Below are 26,992 nucleotides of genomic sequence, written 5' to 3' on the forward strand. Positions count from 1 at the left end.
CAAAAGAGAATGTATACACGGGTGTGTCGAGAGCGAGGTCGTGGGTGTGGAGGGAGGGAGAACTTGATGTTAATTTCATCCCTGATATTTTACATTATGGCTTCATGATGTTAAAAACAGAAAATGAACAATTTATAAAACAAAATAGAGGTTATTTCTAAATCAGGCTCACAATGTGGCCTTGACTCCCACCATTCTGCTGAAACCTAATAGACCAATCCTAACCCTCAGCTGCTGGGGGATTCAGCGGAGAGGTTTGGGTACCTTCCACAGACACTGAGGCCAACAACCCAGTACCACTGCATCAGTGCAGACAGTGAAGGTCTGGCACAACTTGTCCCAGGATCATAGCTGAATGCGGCATCCAATTTTCAGAAGAGTGTCACTGGTTAACATCAGGGGCAAGTAGCTGGCTGATTTCCTCCCTGATCCTCATCCCAGAGGTACTGAACCCAATGCAATGAATGAAACCAAACTGTTTAATAAGGAATTCCTCCCTGTAAATGGTTTGGTAATAAATTGGTTGGTTTAGCCACTCACTGAGGCGCCAGAGAATTTCAGAAAACATCAGCTATAAGACCAAAATCATAGACATAAGTAATATACAGATTTACCACAAACCAAAGGAATTTTCTTTGACCTATGCTGAACTTTTTGCTGGAGGAAAAATTTACTGAAAGCACTCTATTCCCGACAGGTTTAGTGGTAAAAGTATACATATAATGAGGCATTCCGCTTCATGCAATTACCAGTGCTTCCCTTCACCACTGACATGAAGTTTATTCCATCTCCCTAGAAGAATTTGAATGAATAACATTGGCTTTGTAGAAGCATATGAAAAGATGATTAAGGCAAAGAAACTTGCAAAAGGATTTTCTATATTTCAATTTTATTAATAAGCAAATCAGGGATCTTGGAGAGATTCTGTCCAGCTGTGATGCAGCAGTGACTTTGTAAATAGCACAGAGATTTAAATTCTTGAAAAATCATTAATACATTCAGAAGAAAGAGCTTACTTTGACAGTGCCCAGCAAAGCAAATCTACATTAACATGTTCACACTGTCTCTGCCTATTATGGATAATCCTTCCTTCCACTGCATCTGGGAAAGGCTCCTATGAATACAGACAAATAAATTAAGGTAAATAATAAAGAGCAGGCAAAGAAAAGAAGCACTGAATTTCTACCTGGGATGCGGTGACTCCACCAGCTTCCTCCAGTCTATCAGTAAGGTCTTCCAGTTCCCTGGTAAGATCAGCTCGCTGTTTCTCCACCTGTGGACGGGAGAAGTACATTTCACCGAATCACTGGAAAGTTCAGTTCAACGCCATGTTTCTCACATTCCAGATTAGAATTTCCATGAACTCTTGTGGAGATGCTGTCATTTGCTTCAAAATTAAGATCCATGAAGTAAGAGGCAGCACCCTGGCAAAGCTGGTAGGAAAGCTGCCTCCCTTCAAACCTGACCCCTGGTGTGTGTATGGAGTTTACATGTTCTCCCTGTGACCATGTGGGTTTCCTCCAGGTGATGTAGTTTCTTCCCACATCCAAAAGTCATGTGGGTTGGTACGTTTTGATGATCCACTGTAAGTTGCCTTGTGTGTGCAGGTGAATGGTGGAATCAAGGGGGAAGGGGTGGAGTGGATGGGATCATAGAGAGAATAAAATGGAATCAGTATACCTTCAGTGTAGATGGGTGTTTGATAGTCAGTTGGGATTTAGTGGGCCAAAAGACCCATTTCTGAGCTGTATGAATCTGCGACAGTATAAGATCAAAGAAAATGCGATTAGATCGTTGGTGTAGCTTTGAAATGAAGACTGGTGTGGGCTTGGGGCCCAGAAATGAGATGATGATAAGATATCTTTATTAGTCACATGTACCTCGAAACACACAGTGAAATGCATCTTTGCGTGAAGTGTTCTGGGGGCAGCCCGCAAGTGTTGCCACACATCCGGCGCCAACCTAGCATGCCCACAACTTCCTAACCCGTACGTCTTTGGAATGTGGGAGGAAAAGCGGAGCACTCGGAGGAAACCCACGCAGACACGGGGAGAACGTACAAACTCCTTCCAGACAGTGGCCGGAATCGAACCCGGGTCGCTGGCGCTATAATAGCGTTATGCTAACCGCTAAACTATTGTGCCTGCCCGCCGATGAGTTCTCCTTACGGTGAAGGTTGCATAAAAGCTAAGTGAAGTTAAAGGTGTTGATAAATGAGAATAGCTGTGTGCCACAAGTGACAATGGAACAGGGTTCATTAGCACGGTGCCCGTCTTCCATCCAGTTCCTCATCAGGAAGTTCATCCTCAGGTTTACATTTGCTCTGCAATTTTCTTAACCTCAGCCAGACTATTCCATCAAATCACAAATAATTATAGCAGTAGCATTTAACAGGGTAACTGGGAGAAATTTAACACCATTCCAAAGCCTACAAGTGGAGCCATGCCAGACAGCAACTCCAGCAACTAACACAACCTGGGCTGCACTACACCACCGACCCTGGCCTTCAACAGGCAGCTTAATCCCATATAAAATAGGTTTAATTGTCACGCTGTGAAGATCAGTAAACATTTGTAAACAACGGCCTTGAAATTCTGAAACACAAACATGAAATGCTGGAAAAACTCATCAGGTCAGGCAGCATCTGTGGAAAGAGAAACAGTTAATGTTTCAGGTTTGCAAAGGCTTAGAAGTTTTTTTATACAATGTTTTTATGCACCCCGTGACCATGGCATGGGCGTGTGCAGTCTTCTCTGGGTCCTCCATACATACGGTGCAGTCACCCAGCTATGCACAATAAGGCTTTGATCCTGCTTCAGTAAAAGTTAATTTGACCATGTGTGATCTGTGAAGTGTGTGAACCATTTGCACAGCTGCTGGACATCATGTGAGACCAGCTACCAGCACTGGGTAAAGTGGACCTGCTGGTGTGGTGAATGGTCAGGGAGCCCGGCCCTTGGATCCTCCTTTAAGATTTTTATTTCCCTCAAACTTCACCTCCCGTCACTGCGACTGTCCTTCACTTGCCGTCACCCCCTTTCATCTGAGCTCGGCCAGATCGTGACCTCGGCAGACTCCCACCTGGCCACACACTTGACCCTCAGGTCCTGATGACAGTGAAAAGTTTCTCACCCTGCCCCACCCAAATGAAGATCAAACTTCCCTATTCAGCACCAACCCCCCCCCCCCACCGCACCCTCCCCACCACCCCCCCCCCCAATCCTAAACCAAAGTCTCTCTGGGTCATCACCACCCCTCCTCTCTGACCTACCTGTTTTCCTCATCAGCTCCAGACCAGTGGAGCATGTTGCTGGGTTTAACATGCTTTTTGAGATGTGGAACAATTTCTTAGCCACTGACTGTGTCAGGAGGGAAGGAGCTTAAGAGGACACCAACAGAAGCCAGTCTTATTGCACAGAATGGTTGTACACCCTGTCTGCACAGTGTGATGAGAGGAACTTGAAATGCAGGTGAGGTGGAATGGAAAGAGGAGCTCCTAAGTTTCCTTGTATTCTAAGCTCCACTTGGATTCTAACCTTCTCCTAACCATGACTGGATACAAACTGTCACTTTACTATCTGATTACCTATTGATTTATGAGCTGCTTTTGGCTCAGTAATTGCAGAACAGAACATTTCTTGATATGCACTTTTCAAGTATCCTCGGGTTAAACTGCTGAATGCATGATTTGTGCAAAGAAACCCATAAATTCGAGGGAACTTGATTAGCTTGCTCAGCTATTTGAGGAAGGAAGAAATATGTGCCAGAACACAACTTGAAGCAGTGCTTTCCCTGCGCTACACACTCTATGAACTGTCACTTCCTCTCATTCATGAAAGATTATGCTCCAATCAAAAGTATGATTTTCCAACTGCCTATGATCTAATAAAATTAATCAGTTCCTGACTGATTAGTGGATTGATGTATCACACATATAAACCAAATGTCCCAGGATCAATCAACTTTGTGGCCCAGCTGGCTGTTGTTTACCTAACTGGGGCAGGAAGGAAAAACCTTGCTTTGTGCCTTTGGACCTAATCCCACTTGCAGGACAGGAGTCAATCAGCCCAGAGAATGGCATGAGGAGTGCATCTTCCACAGGGGAGTACCGTCCCACCCACAGTTCCACTGCAGCTGGTGTGCGTGTGTCCATCTGCCTTTTCTGAGAGAGCTCCAGTTTCCGTTGCCTTTTGTGTGAAGCAGTGTTCATGTTATTCATGAGTGGGCAGCCCAAATCCAAGTTTGTGAAAATGCCTCTTTTTCGCAACCTTGCTGCCTCAGAGAACAGTTCCCTCTCTGCACCATCAAATCTTGTAGTGACCTTAAAGCACCTCGAATAAATTACCCTTAATATCTGCATTACTATTATTCAAAATAACCTCATCAGCAATGTGTGGACAGGATCTTATGTGGGATCCAGGGGTTTATGGGAACTCTGTTTCACTGCACTCTAGCACCAAAGTAAAATGATTGGAATATTAGCCCATGAACCAATTTTCTTTAACAGGGAGGAACAAAAGACTACAGTAAAAAAAAATGGGGATTTAAAAGACGTGAAAGATTTGCCATAAATCTAAACTAAGAATGTTTTGGTCATGTCTACCTGATTGAGTTGTTGCTCAGTTGCTGGCACTTGTGTCTCTGAATTAAAATAAAACTAGGGTTGTGTCCCATTTCAGAGATTTGAATGTGCAATCCAACCTGCAACATATCCAATACGTTACTGAAGGACCCCTGCACTGCTGGAGGTAATCTGGAGACTTGAGCGAGCAACCAGAGACATGAGATCAAATGCCACTGCAGCAGCTGGGGATTTAAGTTCAAGTAATTAAATCACCCCAAATTAATTTTTAAGAAGTTTCAATAATGGTGACAATGAAGCTAACAGATCATTGTAAGAACCAATTGGATCACTGGTGCCTTCATTGTTTAATTACTCTGTCTTATATGTGACTCCTGACCCACAACGACATGGAGGAATGGGATTGCTCTGTGAGCCAGCATATACTTGATGAGCTGAGTAGCCTCCTTCTATGTCATAAGGAAATATGAAGTTAACTGTCCTTTGAAATGGCACAGCTCAAAGTTCGGTTACAATAAGGACGAGCAGATGACATAAGTGTTATCAGCACACTCCCACCAGTCAATTAATAGAAGGAAAATCAACTCTTCTCGATGAAACGTTAAACCAAGAGTCCATCTGAACCCTCAGGTGGAAGCAAAGAACTATGACAAAGTGAAGGCTAATTTTCTCTTTATTACAACCATTATTTGTTTCTCAACACCAGTAAAAACAGATTATAATTCCTTTGCTACTCAGGGCACTTTGCTAGGCATAATTCTATATCACCCTTCTTCGTACAAGTACTTCAAATGTTTGTAAAACTCTGGGATATCCTTAAGTCGTCCATGTAGATTCAAGTCTTTGTTTCTTATGTGAAAAAAAGGCTAGGATTTCCAGCAGGTTTCAAGAGAATCCTGGGAATTACTTCCCAAATTCAGGATGACTCTCAATAAATAATTACATGCAGCTAAGAAACATTCCATACTTGTCCAGGAGCAAGGCTCTTTGCAAAGATATTAGACAGGGAATTTCCAATTTAGTTTGGAATGAACGTGCTCTTTAAATTGTCAGTGGATTTACAGTTCAGTCAGTTTAAATACATTGTCTTGTTGAAGTGCTTGGCTTGGCAGGAAGTTAATAATACAGTTCCCAGTATCATCCATTAACATGAGAGGACATTGGAACTTTTCTTCCCCCAAAATATAGGTTATGCAGGAATGTGGATGATTGCTCAAAACAACTGTAACATTTTAGTACTCAAGAAATGATGAAAAGTCTCTCTGAGATGAACACCTGTTAGAAGTATAACAAATATATCATCTTTTCTGTCAAACCCTGCTTTATCTCATTTCAACACTACCACTGAAGTTGAAAAGAACACTTGCACCTTGACAAAATGAACAACATGAAAGTAGACTTGTTTTTAGCCTTGGGGTTGGGACAAAGATACCTCTTCACGTAGCACATTAGATGATATATTTCTTCCGTTTATTCCCAGGCTTACCTTGGAGGGTAGATCTGTCAGAGGCACTGATTGATTGTTGTAATTAAGCTGTGGAATGTGCTGGACATGCCACCCGCCAGAAATCAAAGGCATGGGTCTGACATAAGTTGGTGAGGAATTCATTAGTTGGTAGAGAATCCAATTAACTCCACTTTTGGAGCAGAATAAAAATACACTAGGTCTATTACTTACTAAAGAATGATCAACAACATTTCAGTCTGCTTGTCTGCACCTCAATTCAAGGCATTTTAGTAACATTTGTTTTTTGGCTTCCATTGAATTAAACATCTGACAAAATTGCATCTTGTTGCATGAATCAAAATCTGACCAAGGAATTAAGACTCCAGGCTTAACTGGCTGTGGTTCAAAGAAACTAGCACCGTTTGCATTCAGAAACATTAGTAAAGATCAATTTATATTGTGCATTTCCTCCAAGCACCTATTATGGAGACCAAGTGGATTCAGTGCCCCAGATTCAATGGACAAGATAGGTAGACAGATGTCAATCATCTGCGGTTAGGCCTGGAGATACAAGCGGACTCCAGTCTCTCACATAGGCTATATTTTTGACCTGCATAAACCTCATTAGAAAGTTCAAGAATGTGGCTTCTGAACAACTGTCCATCTGTGATTATTTCAAAGGTGAAGTCACAAGATCCGAATGGCTCCGTGTGACCAAGTGTCCTGTACACACAGCTGTGCTAATGCACAAAATCCACCCACAGAATATAAAGAGGGCACATCTAGAACACCAGCGGCCCCCTCATACTGTGAATCACCACCATCGGGTGCTTTCCTGCTGTATGCCATTGGGCAGGGCAACACATTAAGACAACTTTCCAAGTTTAATTAGTAATCAACAAATCAGATCTTAAAAACATCTGCTACCAATCCATCCAAACTTAGAATACTTATATTGGAATTCATTCTGATTCAAATACTCGCCACTTTGAAAGAAATTAATGCAGTTATTTTTCCCTCAGAGTTATGTGATTGAAAATTAATTTAACCCAGAGTGAAATGCTTATTTGGTTTGTTTTGTATCATGAGATTTCAACTGGACACTTCCCAGCATGACTCACCCTTGCGTGCTTGACGCAACTTCCCCTGCCAATCATGCAGAGATGGCATCATTCCTCGGATCCCCATCCCCTCCTCCTATTCTTGATTTGGAAACTCATCCACACCTCGGCCACTCAGCCTGTCATTCTCCAGCTGCCACCCATATCACTGCCCCTCTCCCTCAAGTGGCCAGGGGTGTGACTGAAATTTGTAAAGGGGAGGGGAGGGGAGGGGTGCCACACCAGAACAGCCCCTCTGCAATACCAACCAGCATAATCACTTGGGTGCACTGGATTGTCTGTGTTTGTGACTGCACTTCGAAAGTACGTCATTGATTCTGAATACTTTAGGGACATGCTGAGGTCACGATGGTGCTCTATAAGTGCATCTTCTTTCTCTCCCTCCTGCACATGATGTAGGCTGATGCTTCAGTGTATTAATAAGGAACACAGCACTATTGGAGTCCTGCAATTATTATGAATTATAAAGCTCAAGATTAATCTGGGTTCCATTGTACAGTACGAGATGCAACAGTCCTTATACATAATTCGGCATTGTTTATTATACATGAGCCTGGAGGGTCACTGGTAAGAGTTTATGATTGTGAAAAGCAAAGTCTGAATGTTAAGCTTGATCTAAATGAATGGTTGAGCAGATTTAAGGAGTGGAATAGCCCGTATCTTGTCCCTACTTTTCTCCTTCATGAAGAACAGGAAGATTTCAGTTCTGAACTGCTCTATGGTCCAGTGTAATGCCTTTAGCATCACCTCATCAGAAGCACTCATTAGAACAGGGTCAACCATGGACCTGGGACTTTGGTCTGTCAGACCCAGTACTGTACTATTGCACAAGAACACAAGAAGACTGGAGCAGGAGTAGGCCATGCAGCCCCACAACCCTGCCCCATCATTCAATATGACCATGGTTGATCTATCCCAGGCCTCAACTTCTCCTCAGTGTCAGATAACCAAAGCCCTCGATTCCCCAATCTTTCAGAAGTTAACTATCTCCACTTTAAATACAAGCGAGCCTCCACAACTCTCTGAGGGTAGAGAATTCCAGAGATTCACCACCCTCCATGAGAAGACATTTCTACACATCATGGATTTAAATGACAAGCCTCTTATCTTGCAAGTAACTAGTAATTAGTTCAATTAGTCAGTGAACCATTAGAGAAGTCTCATCTAATGTGGCACAAAGAATTATTGTTTACTCTTTCCTTCTAAAAACATTGTAACTGGACCTCCACTTCCTCTAAAACAATTCTTAAAACCAACCTCTGACCAAGCTTTTGGTTATCAACTTTAATATGTAGCTTGCAGCAAGTTGGTAACACTGGTGTGAAATGCCTTAGGACATTACACAGTGTTAAAACAACAAGAAAAACATATGTCCTTTTGCTCCATGCAAGTTGTTGATGGTGGTTTATTTTGTTGGGCATGAACATCTACTTTTACTCTGTCTATTTATATATCATTTATTTTTATTTCTTGCAGTTACAAAAAAAAATAAATACTCATTCAGTTCCTGGTAACACATACCTTGGCTCTCATAGCTCGCTCTGCATCCAGCTCCTCTTCCAGTTCCTCAACTCGGGCCTGTAAAATAAGAACAGAGAAAAAAATCATTAGTGCAATCATGTTGAAATTGGGGATGGAGGAAGAATGAGAGAAACTTTCCAATTTTTTTGCTGTGAATTTTGGCCCATTCTTCCCTTGCCTCTAAAAGACCATAAATATCCATGATGGTTCCAAAGGAAACAACCAGCCACAGCAGTTGCTTCTTGCAAAGGCAAATGGCCCACATCAGCATGGCAATGTCAGCATATTCATACATCACAGATCCCTCCTTAAGTAAAGAAGTTGCTGTCTGTTCTGTCACAGAGATTACCCTGTACATTTGGACTAGTTTTTATGGCTGTCTAGGTGCTGCAAAAAACTCAACTGCTGTTTTACTTTGGGTGCTGCAAGAGATAGAGTGGAAAAAATTGATAAGGTGATCCAAGCAGATCAGAGGGTCCTGTCTACACAAAGAGGACATTTAAAATTACATTGCAATAGTAATGTAAACTCCATACTAAGAGCAGAAGAAGAACTACATTGGCACTTTCTGCTAAATTGTTGAGTCACAGGCAGCAGGATAATAGAGGGGATGTAGACAACTCAGCTTCTGAAATATGAATGCAAATTAGGAGGAGTAAACCACAAAGGTACAGCAGTGCAAGGTCCACAAAACCCTCTAGAAAATCATTAACAATGAAACAAAAGACTGACAGGTTGCATTACCCATAAGTGACAGATAGATTTTCCAAAAACAAGGATAGGAAAATATACAAATCACCAAGATTACCATTGGATATATTTTTGAAAGCAAGGCTCAGTAAACGAATAAAACAATCACAGCTGCAAGAAAGTGAGCAATTATGAAGATTGTAAAGTTAACATAATATAAACCCTTAAGGATTTCTCACAGTCCATAGAAGCTAAATTTCATCAGAAGTGAAGACAATGCATTACCTTAAAACTAGTTTGTTGTGAGGAAATATTTCCACGATAGGTAAAGATTTATACAATTTCTACAAGCAGATCTCTGACACTTTTATATTTCAGTGCGTGAGGTAATATTGACAGGTTTGACAGGCTCCATAATATATGCTGACCCCTGCACTCACATGTAGTAGGATCAGAAACTCAGCACCCTTCATTTCCATAAGTAAATTCAGGCACGCTTTATTCCATATTAGAATCATTGACATGGATTTTTTTGCTCAAAAACAGTTCAATAGATCATCAGGTTTATACCAGTATCTGCCTCTGGTAAAAAAAATTACTATGTTCTTCTATTCCTTCCTTCATTATGTGTAGAATGATAGAACTTTATAGCACAGGAAACCTCTCTTTGGTTCATTGAATCAATGCCAGTTTAAGTACTTATCCAGTTTCCCCTTAAATTTTCCTCATTTTCCCCTTTGTTTTCCCTCATTCCTGTGGCCCCTCACCCCTTCCCTTTCCCCTCCCCCTGCCCTCATGACCTGCCCATCCATTCCCCTCCTTCCCTTTATTCCATGGTCTACTGCTCTCTCCTACCGAATTCCTCCTTCTTCAGCCATTTGCCTCTTCTACCTATCACCTCTCAGCTTCTTACATCACTCTCTTTCATCTCCCCTCCCCTACCCACCTGCCTTCCCCCCCTCACCTGGACTCAACCTGTCACCTGCCAGATTGCGTCCTCCCCTGACCTTCTTATTCCGGCCTCTGCCCTCTTCCTTTCCAGTCCTGATGAAGGGTCTCGACCCGAAACGTCGACCGTTTATTTCCTTCCACAGATGCTGCCTGACCTGCTGAGTTTCTCCAGCATTTTGTGTGTGGTGCTCCAGATTCCAGCATCCGCAGAATCTCTGGTGTCCCCTTAAATGCATCTGAGCCCATTTTCAACCATCTTCAATAGCATGTGAATAAGGAACACCAGTTTGCTTACACTATGAGATATTCTTCACCAGATCCTTAGCTCATGAGCTGCATTCATGATGCAGAAATTTCTTTAAAAATATCTCTCATATAATGCAATCTTTGCATAGGAGGGGAATTGAGGGCTATGAGGAAAAGACAGGTAGATGGAGCTGAGTCCATGGCCAGATCAGCCATGATCTTATTGAACAATGGAGCAGGCTCAACGGGCCAGATGGTCTACTCCTGTTTATTATGTTCTTAAATCATGAGCGCTTCAACTTAGCACTAATAATTTATACCAGCAGTTTTATCTTTCAGTAGGTTTCAGAAAGGTTTCTGCCCGTCTTGTTGGTTAATGCAGTAAGACAAGTCACTCATGCTCCATGCAGCTTGAAGGAATTGCTCCATTTCAATGTTTCAACAGTTGGCTCCAAAGGCATCAGAACAACATTCACAGAAGCCACGTACGTATATGGACACAGCAGGAAGATGAATGAAATTATCCTAACTGGTACCTCAATATAAAGGTCTGCTTGGTAAACGGAAATCAAAACCTGACGACAGCAGCCAGTTGTTAGGTGATGTCAGCCTCACTGGGGCACATGTGGCTCGGCTTCTTGGTTTAACAGATGATTATATTTATAACTGGAATGACTGGAAATGCATTATATTTTTGCCTTTACCTTTGCAGATCCTCAAAAGTAGTGATCTATAGAGCCTCAAATCTTACCTGAGCCAGAGCACTTGTAATCTTTTTTCATACCCAACCTGATCTGGATCCAACGAATGTGGTTGGGTTTGCAGGTTCTGTCTTTTAGCTGGTCCAGAATTGCAAATCCCGTCCTTAAATGCTGAGGAAGTTTATTACCTCCACCACCCTCAATATTTTTTTTTAAAAGGAAGCTTTCAAACTGTGCAAGCTTACGAAGACTTTGCTCTTTTCCAAACAAATCAAATTCCTTTCAATCACAGAAGCATTCATGAACCACATTAACCAAAGCTGATAACATAAATTGAGAAATGTGATATTTGATGTACTGCAAGCATTTAGCTCGGCCATTCCAAAGATGTTGAGTTGCTTCAAAGTTTTTTTTAAAATCACTTTTATCCCATCTTGCCAGTGTTTGGGTGCAAGCTGAGGTCCCTTCTGGTGCTTCCAACAGACCACCTAACAGCTGGCCAGTACTGCACCCCACTGACAGCAATTGTCGCTGGGGCCTACGCTTGATTTTTAAGCTCTGGGGTTCTGATTGGCTGATTGTGACCAAAAATTCTTCTCTTATTGCTGTGTCACTGCCCTGGGGATCGGATACGGCATTCTGTTGTGCTGTGGCTACGGTGAATTTATGATCAATTGTACTGAGGCCAAGCCATTTTGAATGAAACCTGGTGCAATTCACGGATCAGCCTAGAAGACGGCTTAATTGTAGAGGCTGCACAGCAGGGCTCAACTCAATCACTAATGTCGTCTATTTTGTTGTTTCTTGCATCAGTGGTTGTTGTTTATTTTGCACACGTGAAAGTTATGTATAATTTATGTTAATTTAAGCTTATGTTAACTATGTTTGTCCATGCCTTGTAATGTACTGTGCTGCTGATGCAAAATGCTAATTTTCACGGCATTTATACCATATGCCTATGACAACAATGAACTTGAACCTGCACACAATTACATCAGTCAGTAGGGACTGTCAGACTAAAGTAGCAGGAAAAGAACAAGCTTAGAGGTTCTATCACAATGATGAAACATTTTTATGCAGTATGTTACAGAATTTAATGAAAAGCCTACTTGCTTTGTGGATTATAGAGGGTCAGCAACTTTTTTTTTCCCCAGGCACCTTGTACATACCGAATACCAATGTGCAGTGACCTCCAACTCATAGCTGGACGGCACTCACCTATATTTCTTTTGTACACGCGTGGCCTGTAGATAGTACAAGCATTCACATAGAAGCTGGTTTCCACAACATGCGAGAGTCCTGCTTCAGCCAGACTAAGAGTGAACCTCCAGATTCCAGCATCTGCAGCCTCACATCTTACACTCCTCCTCAGTCCACCAATAGCCTTGGAATCTTTTCTCGCCATTCCTTCTTCCTCCTTATACTGGCCACCTCGCCTCTCCACTCTCAGTCCTGATGCAGGGTTTTGATCTGAAACATCGATAATTCCTTTTCTCCCACAGATGCTGTTCGACCCGCTGAGTTCTTCCAGCAGATTGTTTGTTGCTCTAGATTCCAGCATCTGCAGTCTTTTGTGTCTCCGAAGAGTGGACCTGCTTGGCTCTCTATTTACCAAAGTGTACCTCCCCTGTATGTTAAACGTGGCCCTTGCTTCCACCCGGACCCCTCACTGTGCGCCTTTCAAGTCCCCTGCACCTGATTATTGCAAACCCAACTGCTCTGTAGAAGTCGATCAAAATCCCCATCCCCCTTCCCCCAAACTGTTCACAACCATCCCTTCATTATCCTGACAGCCCTGGAGGCCCTTGCCTTTCTGAGACTGATGCCTGGACACACCTACTGCAACCCCATCCCTCTTGCCTCCTTGGCCCCCTCTCAACACCATGCCACATCCCCACCAGCCATCCAACACCGACTGGAATTCTTCTGTTGGCTCCTTAGGGTGGGGCAGGTGGATGAGAGGTCGCCACCCACACAAAGGGTGCAAGACTGATCTTACCAACCTCAATGCCTTGAGCCTCACTTGCAGTACAATACTGAGCAGATCAGAGGATGCCTGGGCACTCACACAAAACGTGCATTGGCCGACCAGATATTGCTGGTTTAACACACACTACTTCCAGTACAGAACAATTTCTAACTCCTGAAGTTCTCTCCCTTAGCTTGGGTCAAAAACAACCACACATACCTCCATTCTCCATCCTTCCCAACACCTGCAGCCAGGATCAAAGGGAATTAATTACCGGAGGTTGGAAATCCTGTTTGGACCCTCTTGTTCTGAATGGCTGAGCAGTAATGGGCAGACAACTTTACCTACTGGATCACCCCAGAACATTTTGGAATCCTAATTTCTAAACAGTATGCTCATAGAGTCGTACAACACAGAAACAGGCCCTTTGGCCCATCTAGTCCAAGGCAACCAAGATTTCCATCTAAGGAAGTTCCATTGGCCCATGTTTGGCCCAAAAACCTTTCCGATCCATGTACCTGCCTCAACCACTTCCTCTACCAGTTCATTCCGTACACGGACCATTCTCTGTGTGAAAAGGTTGCCCCTCAGGTTCCTATTAAATCCCTCCCCTCTCATCTTAAACCTATGTCCACTAGTTCTTGATTCCTCAACCCTAGGAAAATGTGCACATTCACCTTATCTATGCCCCTCATAATTTTATACACCCCTAAAAGATCACCTCTCATTCTCCTACACTCCAATGAAAAAAGTCCCAACCTACTCAACCTCTCTCCATAACTCAGTCCCTCGAGTCCCAGCAACATCCTCGTAAATCTCCTCTGCACTGTTTCCGGCTTAATGGCATCTTTCCTATAGCAAGGTGAGCAAAACTGAACGCAATATTCCAAATGCAGCCTCACCAACCTCTCGTACAACTGGAACTTAATTTCCCAACTTCTCTACTCAGTGCCCAGACTGATGAAGGCCAGTGTGCCAAAAGCCTTCTTCACCATCCTGTTTACCTGCGACGCTACTTTCAGGGAACCATGGACTTGTACTCCTAGGTCCCTCTGTTCTACAATAAATGAAATGATAAGGCACGGGATCTGAAAGTAAAGGACTGCATACCTGAACTTTCATTCTTGAATAAACCATTGAATCATAATTTAAAGCAATAGAAATTGACACCAACTGGAATTTGATGTGACCCGGCTTTGTTCACTGTTCATCAGGCAATTGTATGTCATTCCACGCTGATCTTCCACAACAGTCCTACCATCTAAGTTACCCACAATAAATAAAACCACTGCCTGAACGCTACAGGGTGCAAACAGAGACGTTATAATTTCCCTTTATGTTTGTGGTGACAGTTATAAAGCATTTTGGTATTGTCCCTGGTATCAGATGTCACATACAGTGCTGTCTGATGTTGTACAGTTATACTTTACCTCATGCAATGCAAATATATGACACTCATTTAAGAGCTGTAGTGCAACAAGGAAGGAAACTCACATGTTCTCTGTATTGATTGGAATAATGTGTGGAATTAAAATTAAAACCTTTCATAAATAATTAATCCGTGCTTAGTAAAATTACACCTAACATCGAGCACTACAGCACAGTACAGGCCCTTCAGCCCACAATGTTGTGCCGACATTTTATCCTGCTCTAAGATCCATCTAACCCTTCCCTGCTACATAACCCCCTATTTTTCCACCATTCATGTGTCTATCTAAGAGTCTCTTAAATGTCCCTTATGTATCTGCGCTCCATGCACCCATCATTCTGTAAAAAAAAACTTACCCCTGACATCCCCTTCCTCCAATCACCTTAAATTTATGTCCTCTCGTGTTAGCCATTATCGCACTGGGAAAAAGTCTCTGATTGTCCACTCGATCTATGCCTCTTATCATCTTGTACACCTCTATCAAATCCCCTCTCATCCTCCTCCTCTCCAAAGCCCCAGCTCGCTCAACCTATCCTCATAGGACATGGTCTCCAATCCAGGCAGCATCCTGGTAAATCTCCTCTGCACCCTCTCTAAAACTTCCACATCCTTCCTATAATGAGGCGACCAGAACTGAACACAATACTCCAAGTGGAACTATTGAAAAACATTAGGATAGATGTCACCGAGGCCAGATGGGATATATCCAAGGTTATTACGGGAAGCTAGGGAAGAGATTGCTGCGCCTTTGACGACAATCTTTGCGTCCTCACTGGACACAGGAATAGTGCCAGATGATTGGAGAGTGGCAAATGTTGGCCTTCATTAGTCAGGGTTTTGAGTTCAAGAGCCACGAGGCGATGTTGCAGCTCTACAGAACGCTGGTCAGACTCCAACTGAACACAATTCACCTACAGAGCAATTTACAATATTGAACTAATTAAAATCTGAGATGGATGTCGTCACATTTCTTTCATGAACTTTCAGAAGAAATAGGCAGCAGCCTGTCAAGTCTGTGCCATCTTCAATTCTCTGGGACAAACTAGTGTGGCAGATCAATGTTCCACCTGACAACAGGATGCAGGCATCACATGCTGCTGCCTGTCCTCTTCTGCTGCAAGGTTTGACATTTACAAGATCTGAAGGGGAAGTCATTGGAAAGAGCGAAAAAGGCAAAAGGACAATTTTCCCACTGTAATTTCAAATATACACAGAGAACAAGGTACTTACTGCACAATGAATCATCAACAGTTAACACCAGAGGTGGTGGTGATTTGGCCCATCGCTGCTCTGTTGGCTCTTAGCTCCAGTGATTCTCACTGCACCACTGTTCCACTAACTTTAAAAACAGCTATCATTTCACGGCAAAGCATTCCATGGTCCATAGATCTTTCAGAGGAATTTCTCTTAATCCCTTGTCTCACACTCTGTGTAACATCAGGTACAATTCTGTCACGCAGAAATATCTGTGGAGGATTCAGAGTGAAGCAATTCTGTGCTCCATGCTCAATGAAAGAAATGAAATCTTCATTTTAGCATTTTAAACAAGAAATCAAAATTGCAGATTTAGCACAGCACTAGTACCTGCTTTTGAACATATTTTGTCAATTAAAGAAATACTCGACAAATGCTTAGTTACAAGCCTACAGCTAACACTAGAATGCGAGGAGAAGCCTTAAAGTAAAAACACACTGTTTTACAATTATTTAAAAAATAATTACATATAACTAGTGGATTGACCTTGATTACTGCTGCATAGTTTTTGACACGGAGCTCAAAATATAAGGGGCAGCATTTTCAACAAAGCCTCTCACATATCTGCACCCAAACTCAAATGGGAACTTCAAGCCACACAGTTACATTGCTGCATTTGTGTAGATTCAAGTTAAACCTGCGCAATTCAAATGCAGCGACTGCAACAGAACAACCCAAAGAGTTGAGGACAGTCACATTTTACACAATTTTCTTTGGACTTCGCATTTCACCTAACTTTTTGATATGTATATACACACATACATTTCCACATTTACGCATGCACACAAAAACACAGATACACAAGCAATCTGGACAAATTCAAGTTGGTAGCCAATGATTCCCAAGAAACTGCCAACATTAAGAGGTCACAGAGGATTGCATTGTTGGTGCAGTACAGAAGGAGAAAGCAGGTGTAGAGCATTTGGCCCCTCATGCCTGCTGCTAGCAGCACTTTGTAGTGCTGCTCATGTCGGACTTTGTACACTTTCAGCCAATGACAGAAGTCTATGATCAGGTGCCAGTATCATTGACCTCCCCCTGCCATTATGCTCACCATTGAGCTCAGCAGCACAGCAGTGTTGAGCTGAAGCAGGAATTTGAATACACCACACCAGGCCCCTCATCAGTACAAAGGGAGAGCCAGCTTGCAAATGGTAACTCCATTCACACACTATGGAAAAATGCGTTTGAGTTATTTAATCTATTTTAATGCCTTTAGTTGTTAGCATTTTAAGGTGTTTAAAATAAATTGCACTTTCATTGTATTTTAAATTACTCAATTTGAATCTTTTTTAAAGTCTCTCTCTCTCTCTCTCACACACACACACACACAGATATTTAGGAACAGTTCAAAAGCTTTTGACAGAAATGTCCCAGGGTGGGTGTTCACAGTAAGGAGCCCAAACTGCCTCTCTGGATTCCTCTCAGATGCAGACAGTCAGCTCACCCAGCTATTCAAAGCAAGCGCAGGTGGGCAGGGTCCAGCACAATCTGGCCCCGAGGACAAAACGATAGACATCCCATTATGCGAGCTGTCCTTAAATACCAATTTGATATGCTCCCTTTTCAAAACCCTCCAGCAAAGCACTTCTTGAATAAGGCCTTCCATAACACAGCTTACCAGTGAAAAATCATAACCATTATTGCACATAATGTACAGCATAATACAAACAACTTTTACAGACATCTGAGCAACTTATTTTAAAGATAAACATCATTCTCACAGACAGAAATTCTTGTTTCCACTTCTCTCAGCCAGCGTTGTAACTGGACTGCTTTACACAAAATGCTCTTTGGTCCCTCTATCAGCAACATTCCTTCTCTTTAATTAGAATGCTGAAGCACGAACACCCGTGCCCTGTGCCGCTGTCTGCAATCAGTTCTGCCCCACCAAGTCAGCGCAAATCACAGAGGCAATAACTGCAAATTGTTTCATCGACTGCCAGCTGGAGATGCAGAAGTGACACTGTATTTAGCTGTTTGATGTGGAATGTAAATTGCATGGATTCCCTGTCACATATCCCCACTATCAGTGGATGAAGAAATAATGTTGTATTGACTTCTGTTTTGAATTCTAGTGCTGAGGTAATTTTCTTTCTGAACATAAAGGCGAATGAGTAGGGAACTCTGGTAACTCAAAATATTACTATCTTTATTTACATACTAACCGTGAAGTCGCAAAAGCATCTGAGGCCTATCTTTTGGGCGATATCAAACAGGGATTATGGTGTATCAGGAGACATTAGGACAGGTAAGTAATATGCAGTTTTAAAGCTCATCATAAAGGAAGAGAGGAAAGGTAGAAAGGGCAAGATGTTAAGGGAATTTCCAAGATAAGGAGGTGGACAACTGAAAGGAGCACATGGGATTAAGAACACAGGAACAAAATAGGTCTAGACAACATTCAATAAATCGCAGCTGATCTTTTACCTCAGCACAGATTCCTTGCACAAACCCTGTATCCCTCAATTGTTTAATGTCTAGTTGCTCTCCTTCTTGACTATACTCAATGAAAAAACCTCCAGTACCTGCTTTCATAGAGAATTCAAACAATTCACCCACTAAATTTCCTCTCATCTCTGTCCTGTACAGTCGACTCATTTCAAGCCTGTGATGCCTTGTTCTATACACCTCAGCCAGGGGAATCATTAACTTCATATCTACCTGTCAAACCCTCAAAGAACTCGTAATTTCAATGCGATCACTGTTCATTCTTCTAAATTCTGGAGAGGATGGATGCAGTCTGCTTAATTTCTCCTTCTATGACAAGGCTGCCATGCTGGGAATCAACCTGTGAAGCTTCTCTGCACTCTTTCTATCATACATACATCCTTCCTTGCTTAGGGAGACCAGATCTGTATACAGTATTTGAGATGCAGTCTCAGCAGGGCCATATATAATTGGAGCAAGACTTCTCCTGCTCTTGTAAAAATATCCTTACAATAAAACCAAAGTACCGTTTATCTTCCTAACTACCTGCTTACCTGCATGTTAACTTTCACTAACACCCAGGTGTCAGTCTCAGCCCATTTAAAAAATACTCCACTATTCTTCACGTCTTTCCACATTACATCCCATCTGTAAAATCCTTCTCCATTCACTTACTGTTTCTGTCCTTCTGAAGCCTCTCTGCCTCCTCCTCACATTCCACACTGCCACTTGCTTTATATCAGCAGACTTAGATATATTACACCTGACCCTGTGGCAGACAGCTGGGACCACAGCACCAATCCCTGTGGCAAGCCAATAGCCACAGCTTCCCAACTGGAAAATGACTGGTTTATTCCTATTCTTGTTTTTTATCCTCAATCTATAGCAGTTCATTATCTCCAGTACCATGCGCTCTAATTCTGTTTCATAAGCTCTGGCAATGCACACTATGAAAGGATTTCTGAAGGTCCAAATACAACAAAACCAGTATGCCCTTATCTGTTTTGCTGGCTACAACTGCAAAAAAAAATTACAACAGATTTGTCAAACATTATTTCTCTTTTTGAGATCCAATTAAAATATTCCAAGTCCCCTCTTCCAAATTCTTTCACCCCGTTCCTTCATTTTTTTGTACTGGCTATCACCCCTCTCTCTCTCTCAGTCCAGGTGAAAGGTCTCGTCCCAAAATTTGACCAGCCATTTCCCTCCATAGAGTTCCTCCAGCAGTTTATTTTTCGGTCCAGATTCCAGCATCTGCAGTCACTTGTGTCTCCATTTTACTAGGTGAAATATCTTCAAGGTATGCCCACTTTGAAGAGGTTTTCCTCCTCTCTTCAATGCGAGTTCTGTGAGACCTTATCTCATTGCCTCCCCCTCAGTGATTTCTGCTGCTCTTCGACCATGTTCCACTTTTCCCCTCCATCGGCCTGTCACCACTGGATCCACCTATCACTTGCCCCATCCCTTCCCTTCACCTCTTTATACCTGCCGTCTCCCCTCTCTCAGTCCAGATGAAGGGCTTTGACCCGAAACATCGACCGTCCGTTTCCCTTCACGGATGCTGCCTGACCCTCTGGGTTCCTCCAGCATTTTGTTGTTGGTATTTCATTCTGTGGCTGTGTCCAAGAGGGATCAAAGGTGTGAGAGGACTGACAGTTGGTGCTCTGCTTGGGGCCTGGGAGGATGGGGTGTGCTAATGGTGGCTGGCAGGCATTCAGGAGATCGATCAAGGCCCGAGGAGAGAAGTGGCCTAAGTGGGTGTTGGGAAGTGGATGCTGGTCAGAGATCAGAGCCTTGTGCTGTCTGCAGATGGGTGGGTAGTTGTGTCTAGAGGGCAGTGGGCCAATAGTGGATCAGGGAATTCAGGAATATCTGGTGTGGTTAGGCTGACTGGGGTTGGGGATCAAGGAAATAGTAGGGGTTGGGCCAATTGGGCTGTTGGTACCAGGGTTAGGTTGGAAGGCTTGAAGTGGAGCAGATAAGTAACAGAACTTAACCAAATGTGGCTTTGCTCAGGTGCAGTGCTAAGATTGTTGCCTAGCAGTGCCTAACGACAGGCATTCCCAAGAATAATTTCCTTGGAATACTCCAAAATGATGTGACTTGGTGCACATCTTGAGCAGAAATCCCCTCAGACGTGCATGAATAAAGGAAGTGCGAGTTGAAAAACCAGAGTGACACAACTCAACCTGGAAATAACATCAATGACTTCCACTTTCCAGACTCCTTATGCTGAAAAAGGATGCTGCACGGTGAAATTCCTGAAACTATGAACTTTGCTGTCAATGGACAACAAAGTCAATGGCAATAAAAACTGGTGGATCTGCTGATACACGACCAGTCTACAGAAGGGCACCCCCACAAAAAGTATACTGTATTGGTTTATTTACAAGCTATCTTTATTTTTTTTGAAAAGGCGATACATTGTCTGGGTGTTGATGACCAAGTTAAACTCAGGCTGCAACCTTAATGTTAATAAACCCTTAAGTACGTCTATTTTTGGTAAATGTATTATTTCAGTACAATTCAATCTGACAAAAAAAAAGTTGGAGTGGGGTTTTCTGAGCCTTGCTACTCAAATGCTTCAAAACTAAAAAGGCAAAGACTCCAAAAACTTAATTTTTCCAGCAAGCAAAGTGTCCTGTTGTTTAGTAGGTCACCGTAGCAACATTTAGAGGCAGGATTCTGACACTGAGTGGTCGGCTGCCGGAATCTTAGAAAAATTCTCAACAAAATAGGACCTAGAAGCCAGACGTGGGCACACGGCCAGGAACAATGAGAGGAGTCAAGGCAGAGCCTTAAAATCAAAAGCTGAAAGAGATAGTGGCATTCCGTGAAATACTACCTTTGTGGGAGACTAATTCACTGGCAGTTGGTTTGTGGTTAAAACAAAAGCCTGCATAAAGGAGCTGAAATTACACATTGCAGATTTATTTCTCCAAGAGCTGGACAGTTTCAGTGTTTAGGATTTCACCAGACACTGCATTATTATTTGATAGGACATAGATTTTATGTAGAGTGATAGTTCTATCCGATCTTCCCACGGGAGGTCAGGATTCTGAGGGAGTATGGGTGGAGATGAACCTGGACACTGTAGCTCCTACTTTGCATTTTGTGTGGCTAGAGTTCAGAATCTTTGAAGTGTCATTGCTTTATGAAAGACTCTGTAAAAATGACAGTTTCTTTCGTTGCTCAAGAAACCAATGTATGCGTGGAAATTAAATCATTATTTTCTCAGCTCTATATAATTGAAAATTCATCTCCCCCCCCCCCCCGCCCCCCCCCCAACCCACTGCGAAGACAAGTACAATAATGACCACTTCCCCCTTGTTTACAGTCACATTGGAAATTTCCCCCAGGCGCATCTGGGCACAAGACACCTTGCATGCCTGACATGGAAGTTACTATCGTTTCCCATGCAATGCTCCTCCTGCAATTTGGAATGGGAACTTTGACAATGTTATCCTGAAAGTGACCATCACTGGGCCTCGGGATACCATGGTCTTTCCAGTACAGTGCTGGACTGGGGCCTCTAACTGACTGAACTCAGTTAAGTCCTTTATTACTCTTCATCCTTTGTGCACAACTTCCTACTACCCTAGTCTCACCCCCACCCAATCTCCTCACTGATATGGTGATCTCCCAATGCCAAGACTCCAACTTTCCAACCAACAACCTCCACCCTGTCTTACCTCATTCTGTGTGATCCGTCGCTTCATTAACAATCACTGTGAAGGTCCCCGATGCATCTTCCCCATCCCACCACTGCAACACAGGGCTTCAATGCCTGTACTACAATGCCCATCTACCCCAGTTGGAGCAGAGGCCTCTTGTGGCCAACAGCCACAGGACTCCCTACTCCCGAAAACAGTAACAGCACAGGCTCTTGGGCACATCTCAAAATGTGCAACATTCATATTTTGTCCTCAAGACCATGAATCATGACTCAGTTGATCGGTAGCAGGTAGAAACCGTTACTGGTCTCACTGCAAGGTCTGTCCAGTGCAACTTTGGGTGCATTAAATTTTCTGGACAGTACACCTTTTTAGGAAGCAATGCAGCTTTAGAGCTGTGACTATGGTTGTTCCTGGGTAGATATTTTCCTCATTTATCACTATCATCAAGTTGAAACATGGGCTGGTTGTCTTTTGAGGAAAGGTTCAAATGGCTAGGCTTGTACCCCTGCAGTTTTACAAGCTACTTCTGTCTTGTTCCCAGTTGTGACAAAGCATCTGTTAGCTGTTTCCTTTCCCAGAGATGCTTCCTGACCTGCTGAGTGTTTCCAGCATTTACTGTTTTTATTTTATTTCCAGCATCTGATTTTTTTTTGATTTTCACTTTTTGTACCCCTGGAGTTTAGAAGGGTGGGATGCAACTTGATTGTAACATACAAGGGCCTGAGAGGTCTTGACAAGGTAGATAAGGTGGATGAGGTGAGAATGTTGTCCCTTGTGGGTGAATCTAGAACTGGGAGTCTCTGTTTAAAAATAAGGTGTCACCCACTTAAGACAGAGATAAGGCAATTTATTTTTCTCTCAGAGGGTTACGAATCCTTGGAACTCTTCCTCAAATAGTGGTAGAAGCAGAGTCTTTGAATATTTTTAGGACAGAGGTAGATAAGTTCTTGATAAGCAGGGAGTGAAAGGTTACTATAGGTTGACAGGAACGTGGGTGCACATAGATCAGCTAAGATATTAAATATGGAGAAGGTTCAAGTGGCTGAATGGCCAACTCCTGCTCCTAGTACTTACGTTCCTATTTCATTCATTAGGGAGCAGCTTGAAGGTAGAAAGAAAGTTAGTAAGATTTAGGGAGGCAATTCTAGAGCACAGGGCTGCTGCAGTTTCATTCAAAAACACTATGATGCTGGAGGAACTCAGCAGGCCAGGCAGCATCTGTGGAGGAAAGCAGGCGGTTAATATTTTGGGTCAGGACCCTTCTTTGGGACTGAAGAGAGGAAAAGGGGAAGTCCAATATATAAGAGGGAAAAGCAGAGCAGTGATAGATGGACAAGAGAGGGGAGGCGGGGTGGGCACAAGGTGGTGACAGGTAGATGCAGGTAAGAGATAGTGATAGGCAGGTGCGGAGAGGAGGGGAGAGCAGATCCACCGGGGGATGGGTCAAAAGGTAAGGGGAGAAAAAAAGAGGGGGGTGGAAAAAAGATAGGCTAGGAAAGGGAAGAAAAGAGGCATGGTTGGGGGGGGGGTGGGTGGGAATTACTTAAAGCCGGAAAATCCTATGTTCATGCCGTTAGGCTGCAAGGTTCCATGATGGAAAATGAGGTGCTGTTTCTCCAGTTTGCACTTGGAATTCTCCTGGCAGTGGAGGATGCAGAGGACTGACATATCAGTGATAGTGCAGGAGGGGGAGTTGAAGTGACTGGCAACGGGGAGATGCAGATCGTGGTTAAGGACAGAGCGCAGGTGTTCTGCAAAATGGTCACCTAGTCTGCATTTGGTCTCACCAGTGTAGAGGAGGCCACACTTGGAGCACCGAATGCAGTAGATGATATTGAGGGAGGTGCAAGTGAATCTCTGTCTCACCTGAAAGGATTGTTTTGGTCCCTGGATGGAGGGGCAGATGTTGCACCCATGGCGGAGGCAGTGGAAAGTTCTGGGGATGGGAGCGGGACGGGTGGGGGGAGGGGGAAAGGAGTGAACTAGGGAGTGGCAGAAAGAGTGGTCCCTGTGAAAGGCAGAAAGTGGTGGGGAGGGGAAGATATGCTTGGTAGTGGGGTCCTGTTGGAGATGGCGGAAGTGGCAGAGAATGATGTATTGGATACGGAGGCTGGTAGGCTGAAGTGTGAGGACAAGGGGGACCCCATCCCTGTTGGGTCCGGGAGGGGTGGGGCTAAGAGCAGAGGTGCGGGAAATGGCAGAGATACGGGTGTGAGCTCTCTCGACCAGTCAGGGGGAAGCCACGGTTAGAAAATAACTTGGAGGTCCTGGAGTGGAAAGCCTCATCATGGGAGCAGATGCGGCGGAGGCGGAGAAATTAAGGAAAAGGAATCGCGTCCTTGCAAGAGTCAGGGTGGGAGGAGCTGTTATCGAGGTAGCTGTGAGCGTCAGTGGGTTTATGGAAGATGTCGATGGATAAGGAATCTCCTGAGATGGAGATGGAAAGCTTAAGGAAGGAGAGAGAGGTGTCAGAGATAGTCCAAGTGAATTGGAGAGCAAGGTGAAAATTTGTGGCGAAATTTATGAAACTGTCGAGTTCTGTACGGGTACAAGAGGTGGCACCAATGCAGTCGTCAATATAGCTGAGAAAGACTGAGGCAGTTTAGTTCAATTTGACATAAAACTAGATGTGAATATTTTGTGAATTACTGAGCTGCTGAGTTGTTGCTCTGTATGCCTGTGAGGTGACCTGATTTTAAGCGCGCAATGGTACAGTAGTTTGTGCTTTGAATTTTTAATTGTCCCTTTAAAGGGCTTTCACATCAACTTATTTGAGATTTAGTCCATCTCAATACCATTCACATGGTAACTTTAACATTTTATAATATCTCAAGGCACTTCACAGGACACTGTTGCATACAAGTATTGGAATATTAGTGCAAGATCTTAAGCAGAGGTCATAAAGAGCTTTGTAAAGAAAGAGGAAGATGTGGATCAGTTTAAGGAGAATTCCAAAGCTTTGGATCTCAGCATCTGAAAGAAAGCTGCCTATGGTGTTCCAATGAGTTACAAAGGATCAGCCCTGGAAGAGAGCAGGAATAGATAAACTTGAGCAGAGGTGATAAAGAGCTTCTGGTTAAACGACAGATTGAGTTTACTTTTCTCATTCTTGCTTTGATGGTCCCACTTCTCCCTATCTCTACAATCTCCTCCAGTTTACAACTTTCAGAGAGCTGTGCTACTTGCACTCTGGCCTCTCAAGCATCCCCGATTTTAATCACTCCACCAATGCCAGGCATCTCTCCACTGCATAGGCTCCTCCTGCAGAACTGCCTCCCTAAACTTCTCTCTCGACCTTTTTTTTCCTCCAGTTCAAGATGCTCCCCAATGAATTCAAAAAATTATACTAACAAAACAACCCAGGATGGTCTCTACTTTTGGAACTGAAAACCTACTTCTCTGACCAGGGCCATTCCTTCCCACTTGCGCATCACTGTGCTGCCCATCTGATCGATTGGTGGTGCTGTTGGTACTTATCCAGAGATTGTAAACAAGGAGTCTGGCATGTTGTCTGTAAAGGTATGATCTTGAGAGTTATAAACCCACTGAGGATGTTCCCTGATTAGCCAATGGGAAGGTTCTCCCAAATTAGACACCAGTCCTTGGTCGCTTGCACGGTCAAGCAGATTGAAAGCGGCTTTCCCATCTCTGAATTATGGCTGGCCCTCTCCTGCTTTTTGCCACCTTCTGCTTCAACACGGCAACTTCAGTATGACTCAGTGCCTTGCTGGGCCAATTAGGTCTGGAATCACATGCAGAATGGACCCAGTGAGGGTGGCAGATTCCCTCCAGGTGGGTTTTTACAACAACAACATGCAAAATGCTGGAAGAACTCAGCAGGTCAGGCAGCATCCATGGAGGGAAATAAACGGTCAATGTTTCAGCTGACGTTCATCGGGACTGGAAAGGAAGAGGACAGAAGTCAGAATGAGAAGGTTGGGGGAGGGGGAGGGGGAGGAGCACACAGAGGCAGGTGATAGGTGAATCCAGGCGAGAGGGGGAAAGGTTGGTGGGTGGGTGGGGGAAGAACGGGATTGATGTAAGAAGCTGAGAGGTGATAGGTGGAAGAGGCAAATGGCTGATGGTGGAGGAATCCAGTAGGAGAGGACAGTAGATCATGGGAAGGAGGTGGGAAATAGATGGGCAGGTCATGAAGGCAGGGGAGGGGAAAGATTCAGCACTTTAATGGTCATTATTACCAAGACTAGCTTTCATTTTCAATTCCAGATTATTTTAACTGAATTTAAATTCCATACCTCTAATGGCAGGATCTGAACTGGCATCTCTTGATTATTCATTTGGTAATCACTGTGGAGTCACCACATCTGAGATGCACCTTGTGGGGATACCTATTTGATCAGGTCCACATCTCAACATCAATATCAGCCTGTTAGATGAATCCCCAGGATTATTTAAGTCCATGCTGCCTTTGCAGAATATTATTTGTGGAACAAAACCCTCTGCCATTTACAGTGCAACGAAGAAAGGCTTCATTGTCTGCAATTAATGGACAGGAAACAGATTACAATTTAATGACACAGTTATATCAGTTTCAACCTCTAAAATCTGTCAAACAATACCCAACAAACGATGCTTTATTTTGCTCAGAGGTTTTATTTAAAGGGAAATATATTTGCATCAAAAATAATAGTGAAGGATAAAAGTAATGCTCAAAATTCCAGTCTTAATCTTTTGCTGTTTGATGGCTGGTGGTTTAGATATTTGATTATTTTTACCCCGAAAATTAAAAGCATTTTCCAGACCTATTACTGCCTAAAGCCCAGTAAGATAGCGCAGTGCTTATATTAATGCAACAGCAATCCAGAGAACATATGTTCACACCTAAATTCAATTAAAAACAAAAGAAAAGTAATAGAATTGTTTTGCCACAAGAGGAAGACTTTTCAACCCAGTGAGTCTTTGTAGAGCAATCCTGTCTGCTGTTTCGGTTTTCCAGCATCTGCAGTTTTTAAA

The 26,992-nt window shown here is 43.2% G+C and overlaps 1 protein-coding gene across 1 annotated transcript in view; it reads right to left on the reverse strand.

Moving 5' to 3' along the window:
• Positions 1 to 26,992, reverse strand: part of LOC127579745 (myosin-16) — a 168,167-nt gene that overhangs the window by 59,154 nt on the left and 82,021 nt on the right. Inside the window, exons 7-8 of the mRNA XM_052032626.1 lie at positions 8,672 to 8,728; positions 1,187 to 1,273 (exon numbers count right to left, since the gene is read on the reverse strand). Of these exons, the coding sequence (XP_051888586.1) occupies positions 1,187 to 1,273; positions 8,672 to 8,728 (144 nt within the window). The remainder of the gene's footprint in view (positions 1 to 1,186; positions 1,274 to 8,671; positions 8,729 to 26,992) is intronic.

Source organism: Pristis pectinata, chromosome 18, assembly GCF_009764475.1.
Source record: "Pristis pectinata isolate sPriPec2 chromosome 18, sPriPec2.1.pri, whole genome shotgun sequence".
Classification (NCBI taxonomy): Eukaryota; Metazoa; Chordata; class Chondrichthyes; order Rhinopristiformes; family Pristidae; genus Pristis; species Pristis pectinata.